This window comes from Podarcis gaigeae (genome assembly GCF_964106915.1).
Source record: "Podarcis gaigeae genome assembly, chromosome: 13".
In the NCBI taxonomy this organism is placed as follows: Eukaryota; Metazoa; Chordata; class Lepidosauria; order Squamata; family Lacertidae; genus Podarcis; species Podarcis gaigeae.
Window position 1 is genome coordinate 20,143,554 of NC_139689.1, and position 12,881 is coordinate 20,156,434.

Genomic DNA, 12,881 nt, shown 5'->3' on the forward strand with positions numbered 1-12,881 from the left:
GAAGAAAAGTTAATGTGTTTCATCTCTTAACTCTTCTATGCAAGTCAAGGTCCTATATTGTAATCAGCTTCATGTTACACCTGCCCCACTAGCTCTTGCGAACCTTAAGGCTGTTTGTACAATCATAAAATAACCTGGTTTACAAATTAGCCGAGCTAATTTTCCTTTTAAATTTTCTAGCTCTTACACCGAATACAATTCTGTTGATGTTCAGTATATGCCACTTAACCAACACACCCCTTAATGACCTGGTGCAAACTAAGAAGAGTTTGGATTTGATATCCCGTTTTATCATTGCTTCTCGGCCTTTTGGCTAAGATCAAGTGTAGTGTAGATATCCTGTTTTATCACTACCCGAAGGAGTCTCAAAGTGGCTAACATTCTCCTTTCCCTTCCTCCCCCACAACACTCTGTGAGGTGAGTGGGGCTGAGAGACTTCAGAGAAGTGTGACTAGCCCAAGGTCACCCAGCAGCTGCATGTGGAGGAGCGGAGATGCGAACCCGGTTCCCCAGATCGCAAGACTACTGCTCTTAACCACTACACCACACTGGCTCTCTAGGGAGAGCCCAAGAAACAGTCTCTGTTCCCATTTTGCTTCTTTTACTTACCTCCGTCGGAAGTGGCGGCTGGGAGACCGTGACGAGGAACGTGACCTGGAACGTGAATCAACACTTGAGGATGAACTGTTATCCTTCATGAAGACATTGCGGTTTCCAAACTTGGTGGGAAAGCCATTTCCGCGAGTCCGACCAGCCCCCGTTCCCCCTCCACCTCCTCCACGCTGTGGCTGAGAGTTGCCACCAGCACTTCGCTGCTGCTGCTGCACCTGATGCTGCTGCTGCTGGGAAAGGCTGGACTGCATGGAGTTCCGTGGTGAGTGGAGAGAAGACACCTCCCAGCGCTGCTGTTTCTTCTTGGGACTTTCAGCCATGCTGTCTCGGCCCAAGCTGCAGAGAAAGCATGGGACTGATAAGTGCTCTGGATGCAATCAAGTATTTACCCACATGCGCCTTTCAAGGAAAATCTGCCATGAAAAACCATGGCCCCCAACATGCCTCTCTCCAAACGCCCTGGATCTCACTCAGAATAGCAAGGACAGCAAAACTAGCAACTAAGGTCAGTGATCCCAAGTCTGAAATCTCAAATCCTATGTAACATGCCTGGCCTTGCAGCTACTTACCCTGGAAGCGGCTCTCTGCTCCAGTCAATTGTATAGGCAGTGCCATCTTGCAGCCTGGCTTGTAGAACTTCCTTGAGCAGCTTCTCAGTGCGGTCCTTGTCCTCTTCCGACTCGCAGGCAGTGAAGCAGCGTTGGACGTACTCCTTCATGTCTGGTGGCCAGTCTTCTGGCTTCCCCGTTGAAGAACTGCAAGGAAAATTTTATTTATATTTCAAGGCTCCAGTAACATATTCTCAGTCATGCTAAGCCCTTTATTTAGGCCTTCAGTACACTTTGAAGGCTTTTGCCATGTTTAAGTAGGAAGCAGAGAAAAAGCAAAAGTTTTGGGAAAACACCATCTTATTTATTATATACCTTCAGACTACGTCTAACTGTGTTAGGCTGGCAAACATAGCAGCAAGCAGCATTCAGAAACAGAAAGAAACCCCTCACCAAGACTCATGCCACTCTTCAGGGTATGGCCTCTCTGAAGCGTTACCAACACGGTCCAAAGTTTTTATGAAAGAGACTAATCTATATTGCATGGTAATTTCTTCTGAGCCAAACTCGTTTTGAAATTCACTGAACTTAGCTCTTTCAACACTATCTCACAAACAGTTTGAAAGCCACATCTTCCTATGAATGCATCAGCTGGAGATGGACCAACCTCCAGAAAGAAATGAATGTTTTAGAGGCTTCAGCAATGAAACACAAAAAGCCTTTAAGCAATCTTCTCATTTAGTACTGAAAGGTACTAGCTAGCTGCAAAGAACACCTGGCTATAGAGCATGCCTGGAGTGCTTCTCAATGAGGAAGGAGGGAGTGGCAGCTAGAACTTAGTTGGGGCTCTCAAGGAAGGACAGAAGTAGGCTCAATGAGGGGCAGGGCGTGGGGAGAAAGTACAGCAAGCCAGAATGAGAGGCCTAGTGGGCTGCATTCAGGCTGCGGACCAGAGATTCCCATCTTTGCATGTACACCTCTGTGCTGTGAGAACTTTAGGGATTCGAGAGTGAGACACTATAGTAAAGGTCCAAGAGCAGCGATGGCCAAGCAAAAGGCAGCACTGCTCCCAGGCTTCCCTCCTAGCATAATGGCATCCTAGTTGGTGAAATGGGGACCAGATATGACCACGATGTGGAAATCACTGGTATATTTAATAATCTGGGCTGGGTTGAAGTGAACAGATACAAAGTAAGTAAGGTGCTTCATTTCTACAGGCTGAACATCAGCTGCTGTTCTGAATCAGAAACCTTGGGTTACAAGAAACTCAGCAGTGCACAATCTTAATTATAGTGGCAGCAAGAATTTTTGCTCCCAGAAACCCTACACTGAAACCAAGCAACCAGGTGCTTTCCAGCCTCTTCCTAGAACTAGAAGGCTAGAAACGTGTTAGCCGCCCTTGGCTCGGGAGGGCGGGGTATAAATAAAAATTATTATTATTATTAAATGTACAAAAATGAAAATGAAGTATTCCCAGGAATATGGAACAATCACTAACTCCCCCCCCCCCCCCAGAAAGCAGAGCCACAGGCAAGGGGATTTTTGCAACCTAGAGATTTGCTTGCCACCATCCCAGTTTCCTTCCCCTTACTAGAAGTGTGAGAGCCTACCACCCAAACATAAATAATGAAAAACTGAGGAACTTATGCACACCTGTGATTGTGGCGTTTCTCAGAATTCTGCTGGGAACCAAAGTTGCTGTGTTGTTGTTGCTGCTGCTGTTGCTCTGAGGAGTTGAAGTTCTGATTTGTTACCACAAAGGGGCGTTTTGGTAAGTTGAATTTCAGACCACCAGACCCAGGTGCTTCTGTTGGGAAAGAGAGGGGTTTTGTGGTGATTCTTTTTTGGAATTTGGCCTTCAGCCTCCTCTAGACACAGACTTAAAATGCCATAAGGGAGACTCTTATTAGTTACTGTGGCCACAGACAGTAAGTGGTACCATTCGTCTCTGTAAAACTAGAGAGAAACAGCAGTTCCTTTGCCACCTGCTACTGTGGATGCAAGGCCCTTTGGTGAAAGCAGCTCCCACTCTTATTAGTTACTGTGGCCACAGACAGTAAGTGGTACCATTCGTCTCTGTAAAACTAGAGAGAAACAGCAGTTCCTTTGAGTGAAAGCACAGCAATAAAGGAGTATTTTAACTATTTGGAAATGCAGTAAGCACTCCCAACTAGTCAGGACTGGGTGCCAGGTCTTTTATAAGAAAAAAGAAATCTCCTTCCCATTGAAATCAGAGAGACAAGAGTAAAGACACAGCTAACTTATTGCATCAAACACCTAAGTGCAACTATCTCAATGTTGATCCAATGAGCTTTTTGGGTTACTGGGAAGCGCTTCAACTTGCCCAAGGGGGTTCCCTATCTTGCTGATTCTCCCCTCTAAGCTCCCTGATGTCTAGAAGGCTCCCAACTCTAAAGAGCAGCTTTTTGGAGGATTCAAGGGGCTGCAGTAGGAAATCCACACTGCACGTGAACCAGTGTGCTGTAGTGGTTAAAAAAGTGTTGGAATAAGACAGGAGACAGCCTAGATTCAAATCCCTATGAAGATCACTGGGTGACCTTGGGCCAGTCACCGTCTTTCAGCCTAACCTATCTCACAGGGTTGCTTTGAGGGGGTAAAACAGGAAGAGAGAGAACCATTTTCATCACTCTCAGCTCCTTGGAGGAAAGGTGGTATGTAACGATATGCAGAAGCTGTTTGTGTTTCTCAAGAGTCCAAGCCCATATATTAAAACTTTACTAAAATGGTATCAACAGTTCACAATTCTTGGCTGGATTCAGTGGCTTCTAGTACCATTTCAAGCAATTGACAAGGCTTGACTTTCTTAGCTTTCGTTAGGCTTTTCCATAAGGGGCACCCACATGTCTGCAGCATCCTCTCTTCCCTCAACCTATTATGTGAGTCTGGTGATACGTGTTTTTCCCCCCTCTAGCGCAGGGGTTGCCAAGAACACTCTAAAAGATGTGGACCAGAACTTCTGTCAGCCCCACTTAGTGGAGCCAGGGGTCTGGGATGGTGGAAGCAGCCTTCCAAAGCATCTGCAGGGCACCATGTTTGCTGCTGCTGCTACTGCCCTGGCCCTTAGAAACTCACGTTTCATGCGGTTCCACAGCTGGTGTCCTTTCTTGGGCTTGGCGGCATCCTGGTAGGAATGCTGCTGCTGGTTGTACTGGTTTGAAGACTGGTTTTGCTGGCAGTGCGGCCCTCCAGGAGGCCCCCCCTGTTGCTGCTGCCCCCCAGAGCCCATGGGATGGTTGCTATGTTGTGAAGGATGGCTGGGATGTTGCATAGGGGACTGCGGGGGATTGGGGACTTGCATCTGTTGCTGTTGGCCTGGGTAGGACATCCCTCCATCTTCCATACCTGGGACTGGAGGCTGAGAGAAAAAGGAAGGCAATTGGCACCATCACCATCTCTGGAAGCCACATTCATGGACAGTAAACATTAAGTGTGCAAGTCCTCAAATCAGGCAGGAGTCAAATACACCATAGCTTCACACTTCTGCCTGAAAACCTAGAACCCCGGCCTCCCTTTTTCCATCCCCTCTCAGAACTGGGAAGGAAAGTCAGAATCTGTTTTGAGCCCCTGGCTGCGCAGATATGTTTCTATGTGCTATATTTCTTTTGCATCACACTCCAGTCATTAAGTACCATCACCGCAAACTTCTGAAGCAAGAATTTGAAACGCCAAAAAACCCAAGTCATACAGTTAAACTGCACAGCACAATACAGAGCTGGCCTTGCCCACATCCATGGTAGCATCACACCCAAAAGAATTTGGCTGAGTCAGACAAGTTTGGCTAGACATATGGGAAGGCAAAGAATTAAAGCTCATTTCCTCCTGCTGCCTTTAATACAGGCAACACCCTCTTTTCCAGAGAAGCTGTTTACTATTGGCAGCGAAAGAACAGATAATCCAACAGCCTTTCTGTAACCCACCAAGCCCTCGTCAGCTAAAATAGCTCTTTACATTAAGAGATAATACAGTATTTGGAGAAATTACTTAGAAATTAAATTTTTATCTGTCCTTTCTAGTGTTGCCTGGCTTATAAAAAAAATGCAAGTTTTTCTGGCAAGATTTTGTAAATTTTGTTTAATAAAATGTTCTGTAAAATCAATTTCTGACATCTAATTGCAAGTGTAAAAAATTAAATAGAGTTTAGGTATCCATTACCTGGTTCATGTTTCCCTGATGCTGTCCAGGAACTGGTGGTTGCTGGGATGCTGTGGAAGAGTAAGAACCTGGAACACCGTATTGTCCAGGAGAGCCATACCCAGGGTAGACATTCTGTGGGAGGGCAAACCATGGAATCATATCAGAAGAGACATATTCAACATAAGAAGGCACTTCACATGCAATATAAAAGTTGGCCGCTTCCCCATGCCTTCTATACGGCAGTTCATAGTGGTGGCCATAATCTCACTTGACTGAACAGAGGGCTTTTTTTCTTGCCCTGCCTTTCCTGCCCTCCAGAACCAAAGGGTTTCACTCAACAAGCTTTCTATCCATGTTGACATCCAAAGACCTCTTTGCTTCAATATTGCTTTGAACTGCAGAAATAAACAGCTCCAGCAGCAAGTTATGCTTCTGTGGCACAGCTTCTCCGCAGTTTGCTTTGCAATTACCCTGTTGATTTGGTACAGGATGGAGGGAGGGCATAGGTGAAGCCCAACTGATGTGGTGGGAACTGCCTTCCCTTCCTGCCCCCCCCCCATCATTCCGAAATTCTAGGATCCTTGCTGAAGATGTCTCTCAACTAAAGAAATGGAGTTACGATGAGCAGGCGTTCTGGGAGGGAGCTTAGGAGGCTGGCCAGTTGCTGTTACTTACCATAGGGTAATAGTAATTATAGGGGTAGAGGTAGTTGTACTGCTGGTACCACTGGTAGTATTGCTGCTGTTGCTGTTGCTGTTGTTGCTGCTGTAAGGATTCTCCTTGTTGGGCTGCATACTATAGAAGAAAAGAGCACATATATATATCATAAAAGGATGCTCGCGAATTTGTTTGACCTTGTTGAAATAGGAGCTAGGCTAGCTGTCCAATCACTCCAAGATCTTACTACTTTAGTTTCAGAATGACAGATTTGGTTGTGTGTGTGTCTGTCTGTCTGTTCAGTAATACAATCATGCTACCCAGGCATCCAGAGTCCAATAATGCAGACACCAAATCTGTCCCAGAAAGCTGAGGCTCCTGGCCTAGTCTACATCCTCCCCAAATCAAGAAGAATCTGTTCTTCACACTATGGAAGACTTGCCAACAATACGCTCGTAGCATTCATGCTCATTTCTATGCAGTTACTGTATGCTTTAGGCTATGGAGCCTTGGCCAAAGCCTCCCCTTTGGCTTCTGAGCAGAGTTCCAGCTAGCAAGTTAAGATTACATTTCCAAAGGTTTGTCAAAAGCAGACTTGCACAGTATGAAAACCGGCAAAGAATTGTGCAACCTCTTGGATTACTCCAAGATGCCTTTCCAGGCAGCTGAAGAAATATTAAACCTTCTTACCTGTGCATTAGCCTGTCCATTGGTGGCACCTTTGTTATTGCCAGAGGCAGCAGCAGCACTGGCCTTACTAATGCTAGCTAGTGCTTGACGGGCCTTCTCCCATTCGGGGTTCTCATGCATGGGGCCTTCCATTCCATTCTCTCTGCTGCTCCCGTTGCCCAGATTGTACTGGGGAGCCCTACAAGGTGACATATTGGGATGAAAGATTAGTGATTTCCAGGCTCAGTTATTACACAGCCTATTATTATTATTATTATTAAAACATTTAATTGAGCAGTGTTTTCAGTTTCTGTTTGCCATTCCTTGATCATTCTTCTGAATTTACAGGACTGAATGCTCAAGGCGACCCAGTCAGCCAGTATCATTTGAACCCAGATCCAAATCCTCTCAATATTCACAGCTAGAGAGTCTCACATAAGTAAATTATACTAGGTTCATGTCACAGGACTACCTTATAAGCTATTCCTTTCCAGCTAAAGCATCTGAAACCATTCAATTTATCAGCATCCAGAAGGTGTGACCAGGATGCTCATGGCACATTGCCACCAATCAGAAGCGTCAACACTGAAGTTTAAGGCCTTCTAAATCTGGGATGGGGGAACCTGTGGCACTCCATTTGTTGTGAACTCCCAATTCCCCCCAGCCCCAGCCAGCATAGCCAATAGTTAAGGATGACAGTAGTTGTGGCCCATATATGGAGGCTAAAAAGGCTCCCCTTTTGTGTTCAAAACTCTCACTAATTTAGACCAAGGCTGACTTACTAGGTAAAGGTACCCCTGCCCGTATGGGCCAGTCGTGTACGACTCTAGGGTTGTGCGCTCATCTCACTTAAGAGGTCGGGAGCCAGCGCTGTCTGTAGACACTTCCGGGTCACGTGGCCAGCATGACGAAGCTGCTCTGGCAAGCCAGCACCAGCACAGCACACGGAAACGCCGTTTACCTTCCCGCTATAAAGCGGTACCTATTTATCTACTTGCACTTAGGGGTGCTTTCAAACTGCTAGGTGGGCAGGAGCTGGGACCGAAAGACGGGAGCTCACCCCGCCGCGGGTATTCGAACCGCCGACCATGCTATTGGCAAGTCCTAGGCAATGAGGTTTTACCCACAGCGCCACCCGTGTCCCACGGCTGACTTAAGCCCCTTCAAATCAACAGTAGCTAAAGGGCCCTGGCAACAGAAGGCACCACATGCAGCCAGGTAGCTGACTCACAAGGCCAATAGAGGCCCTTTGTGACATCAAACCAGTTCAAGGACTGATAACTGAGGCAGCAAATGCAGAAAAAAACGGACACCGGAGGACTGCTGTTTCCTCCCTTCTGAAAGCCTTGTGCTCCCGCTCCACCCCCCGGATTTGAGACAATTTATATCCTAATCTGAACCAGGATTACTTGTAAATAATCACTATGCAAGATCAGGCAAAGTCTTTGTTTTGTTTATTTTCAGGACAACTCTCAACCTTGAAATGAGCTCCATAAAAGGTACTAGCCTACAATCTCATATTTCTATGTTGACCATTTGTATCCTACGCACAAGCATACCAGGTTTTGTGTCCTTCTACTTGGTTCCCTTGAGACTACTCTTGCTCCCCAAAGTAAGGCTGAGCATTTGATCAGTCCAAAAAGTTCCGGGTGAACTGATTGGTGAAGTATTTGCAAAAAATGGGCATATATTTTTTAAACATTAACTGTATTAGAACAAAAAAAAACCCTTAAGTTGTCCATAAAGTTGGCATACATATTCTAATTACAGAAACAAATTAGTTAATAGGTTATTGTTCCACAATAAGTGTGAACAAGTTTCTAGACTCTAGACCTCTCTCACACAGGAGCTTGACAGAGCAGACAGCCAATCACACAAATTAGGCAGCCTGGTCTCTGCTACAAACAAGTTGAAATTACTGGTGATCCAAGGGTGCTACCTTTGCCAGTGATGACTATGGTCCTGTTTGAAGATGGCTACACTTATGGCAGATTAAAGATGGGTAAGCTCCCTCACTCCCAGGCTTTGCTAATAGGTGACACAATAATAAAAGGTGATTCCTACATAGTGCCAACTTAGGCTTTATCTGACTGTGATCAAATAATTAGTTGCCAACAGACAACAACCAACTATTCGACTGGTAATCCTAGCAACTGGGCAAGCTGCTGTGAAGCTTGCCTTAACCATGTTATTTTTTTCTGCTCAAAACCACCACTAGATCTTTATTCATTTAGAAAGCGGGTGACTAACTTATGGTCTTCCAGATGTTACTGAACTTCAAGTCCTATCAGTCTAAACCAGCATGACCAATAGTAAGAGACAATGGAAGTTGTAGTCCAGCAACAGTTTGGGAGACAAGCTTTGTCTCCAAAGTAGAATAAAATAAGCCAGCTTTTCTGCTGTTGGTTTGTTTGATTTGTTTGTTTGTTTGCATTTGACTTTCAATAGTTCTAAATTTGTTAGATGCTCTGAAGGCCCACAGGCACAAAAAGTAGTCTAGAAATACTTAAAGAAAACATTCATTTAGTACAGGAATTTATATGCTGCTCTATAACCAAGTTCTCAAGAATAGTTACAATGCCGATTAAAAGGAAAGAAAACACAAACAACTCAAGAACAGAACTTGTCCCAAAAACGTAAAGAACCTTACTTAATGAAAATGATAACAAAGCTTTTTTTTTTAATTGCCCCAGGGACAATTTTCTGCAGAGGAAATGCAACACTCACCCACATTTGATGACTAATGGAAAAGCAGAGGCCTGAAAAAGATAAGTACTATACATTTCACACTCTGGTCTCACTTTCCTTCCTCCTGAATGTCCTGTTATAGTCAACTCTGCAAGACCAGCAGACTTGTGAAATCATTGCCATTATGATGTCACAAGGTGAAATTATGATCTCAGTGACCAAAGTCTCAAAAACATGTTTAGTTTGGCATGTGTCCTCAATACAACTCTACTGCTGTTATAGCTGGCCACTGGTCCTATCTCTTAAGACATTCACATTTCCCCTATGAGATGATAGCAGGCAGTTACCATAAAATCTGTCAAAACATCTAGGCTAGATGCATTTCTTCTGCACTGGCTAGCCAACAAATTTGGTACACAGTATTTGGGTTTCACTTCAATTTCCTGTTATGTAACACATAACTTTGTGTGGGATTAAACTTGATTTCTCATTCTACAGAACCAGGGCCATCAATCTTGATGCCATCAAACCAGGGCCAAGACATCAGACTTTACCTTCATCCAGAAAGCTGTTATAGCCGCAAGCTTTCATCTACGAGAGACCTAAAGGTAAAGGTAAAGGTACCCCTGCCCGTACGGGCCAGTCTTGACAGACTCTGGGGTTGTGCGCCCATCTCACTCAAGAGGCCAGGGGCCAGCGCTGTCCGGAGACACTTCCGGGTCACGTGGCCAGCGTGACATCGCTGCTCTGGCGAGCCAGAACTGCACACGGAAACGCCGTTTACCTTCCCGCTAGTAAGCGGTCCCTATTTATCTACTTGCACCCGAGGGTGCTTTCGAACTGCTAGGTTGGCAGGCGCTGGGACCGAGCAACGGGAGCGCACCCCGCCACGGGGATTCGAACCGCCGACCTTTTGATTGGCAAGCCCTAGGCGCTGAGGCTTTTACCCACAGCGCCAGACCTAGCCCCTTCTTAAGCTCTGATCAGTACCTCTTCTTTCCTCCACAAGCCTATCCAGCCACGTAAAAACTGATCTCAATTTGCTCCTCCACCTGATGCTTGAACCTATAATACAGGCTTACACTGTACCAGACCACTGGCCCATCAAGCTCAGTGCTAACTAGCAGTGGCACTCAAAGGTATGCAGCAGGGGTCTTCCCTAGTGCTCCTGAGATTGGGGCGGGGAGAGAGAGAAGGTAAATTCTTCTCTGGGTTTGAATTTTAGCCACATAGAATTTCAACGTTGGAAACGAACCAATTTCCTTAGTCACACTCATCTGGTGAGTTAATATCTTTTAACAGCAACAAATTCCTAGCCCTTTTAGGTTATGAGAGATAACAGCTGGCTTATTATTCCAGCCACACAGCAACATTGTTATGAGCATAGAATGCGGAAGCAAATGCAGATCAGGTTACCAGAAGTACAGTGGACAGCCTTCTGCATTTTAAAACCACTCGGCCATCCCAAATTCCTCCTTTAAAGAAACCCCACCGACCAAGTTAAAATAAACCGCTGCAATCACCATTCCGAGGCACGCTGGTCGCCTAGATTGGCAGCCATCCTTAGATCCGTGGAACCGACAGCAGAAACCAATCCTTCCCCCGGCGACCTTCTCTTGGAGCGACTGCCCGCCCCCTTTTCTTCTTCTTTTCCACAAGTAGAGGCCAAACAAAGGAAGTTAACTGGGCGAGATGAACATCCCGCTCGAGGCACCGCCGACACCTGGGGACGCCCCTTGGGCACCCTCGACGCCCACTTCTAGGGCGCCCAGCACAGGGCGAGAGGAGGGGGCAGGGAATGAGGCTCCCGAAAAGCCAAAATCCTAAAGAGTGAAAGGTCAGGGATCTCCCTCTGAAGCCCCCTCCCAGTAAGAGGAGCTGTGGTCTGCAGAGGCCGATGCGCCCTCCTTGTCGCCCCAACCCCGGGGTCTAATATCCTGTGTACCCCCGGCTGTTTATAAAAAGCTGTACCCCAAGTTAAGTGTATTTTCTCTCCTACCCCGCCCCACCCAAGTCTCCACCAACGCCCCCTCCTTTCCCTGGCGAAGGAGACCCCCTGCCCTTGTGCCCCCTCCCAACTGGCAGCCCCCCACAAAACTCAGGGGTCCCCCTCCCGGCCTGCCCACCGCAGGCCAACCTCGCTCTCCCCGACTCCGCTCGGCCTCGTCCTGCCTCCCTCAGTCGGCCGCTTCTTCCCTCATCCGGGTCTCGCCCCCTCCTCCCCTCAGCCTAACAGGGCGGAGGGAAATATAAAGGGTGGAAGCGGCTCTCTCGGCCTCGCCGCTGCTGTGGTGGCGACGGGAGGCGAAGCGGGGCGGCTTTTCGGGTTTTTTTGTTGTCGTCGTTGATCTCCTTCCGGCGCCGCAGCGAGAAGCGGGAAGCGCTGCAAGGCCGTTGGGTCTCCGCGCTGGCAAAAAAGCCGGAGAAGGAGCCTCTCGCTTTTCCAAAATGGCGCCCGCCGCCTCCTCCGTCTCCGTCTCCTCCTCCGTCTGCCTTTTCTTCCTTCCGGCGGCCAAGCAGGAAGAGGCGGGGAGGGAGCAAGAGGCGTTCGACGCTTCGTCTGTCAGTCAAAAGTCTTCTTGCGGCGCTGAGGGGAGGAGGTCTGCGCAAGTCCGGTAGGAGGGAGGCACGGGCACCGGTTCTTGGCTCTGTGCCCCAGGTTCGAATCCCCGCCTCTCCCCCGCAACTGTTGGTAGGTCAAAGTGTGCCAAGTAGGTACTGCCCCTGAGACGACGAATGGGATCAAAATGGAAACATGCAGGATCGCTAATAGACATTAAAACGGTTTTAGACTCTAGAGGCTATTAGACTTCAGCTCCCATCAACCCCATCCAGCATAGCCAATATGGAGGGCAACAGCTTCCCCCTTCCTGTTTTAGTGCTCGCTCTTTGAAGAAAATTCTGATGTTGGGTACGATTGAGGGCACAAGGAGAAGGGGATGACAGAGGATGAGATGGTTGGACAGTGTTATAGAAGCAACCAACATGAATTTGACGAAACTGTGGGAGGCAGTAGAAGACAGGAGTGCCTGGCGTGCTCTGGTCCATGGGGTCACGAAGAGTCGGACACGACTAATCAACTAAACAACAACAAACACACACCTCCTTTTATTAAAGTCCTTGTCGTTTACTCCTACACAGACTCTGGAAATGGTTAGGTTCCTACTGCGCCATATTTTTAAACCCTCACTCGCTGGATCATCACCTTGTCGTGGTGAGTGTTCTTACACGTTCCTATGACCCTTGTGAGCGAAGCCGTCAGGAATCTCGTACTCGCAGCAGGGTCAACCAAGGCAGTAAGGTCAAAGGGAAGGAGCTAGGCAAAAAATGATCCAAGAAGTCCTCTACGGCAGAACAGGTGGATGATAAGCGGTATGTTACAACGGCTGTGAAGGCGGATGAAGGCTGAAGCATATAAGAATCTACTGGTCATTGTGACCACTCATGCCATCGGAACAGAGCCTTTCTGCAAAGACTGTGCGTTGGTCAGCGTGCAATGATCTACACACATAAAACAAATTCACGCACAGGTGTCTTCCAAAAACCCACCCC

General features: G+C 47.2%; 1 protein-coding gene and 1 long non-coding RNA gene across 2 annotated transcripts in view; one reads left to right on the top strand and one right to left on the bottom strand.

The window, feature by feature from the left end:
- LENG8 (leukocyte receptor cluster member 8) overlaps nucleotides 1-11,832 on the bottom strand; it is a 20,142-nt gene extending 8,310 nt beyond the window's left edge. Inside the window, exons 1-8 of the mRNA XM_083710232.1 lie at nucleotides 10,853-11,832; nucleotides 6,663-6,840; nucleotides 5,991-6,110; nucleotides 5,334-5,447; nucleotides 4,254-4,536; nucleotides 2,814-2,967; nucleotides 1,182-1,367; nucleotides 610-948 (exon numbers count right to left, since the gene is read on the bottom strand). Of these exons, the coding sequence (XP_083566358.1) occupies nucleotides 610-948; nucleotides 1,182-1,367; nucleotides 2,814-2,967; nucleotides 4,254-4,536; nucleotides 5,334-5,447; nucleotides 5,991-6,110; nucleotides 6,663-6,840; nucleotides 10,853-10,890 (1,412 nt within the window). The 5' untranslated portion in view covers nucleotides 10,891-11,832. The remainder of the gene's footprint in view (nucleotides 1-609; nucleotides 949-1,181; nucleotides 1,368-2,813; nucleotides 2,968-4,253; nucleotides 4,537-5,333; nucleotides 5,448-5,990; nucleotides 6,111-6,662; nucleotides 6,841-10,852) is intronic.
- LOC310829490 lies at nucleotides 7,790-9,410 on the top strand. The gene is made up of 3 exons (XR_014557285.1): nucleotides 7,790-8,140; nucleotides 8,488-8,953; nucleotides 9,335-9,410. It is a non-coding gene; the product is annotated as an uncharacterized lncRNA (long non-coding RNA).
- Nucleotides 11,833-12,881: the final 1,049 nt, after the last annotated feature.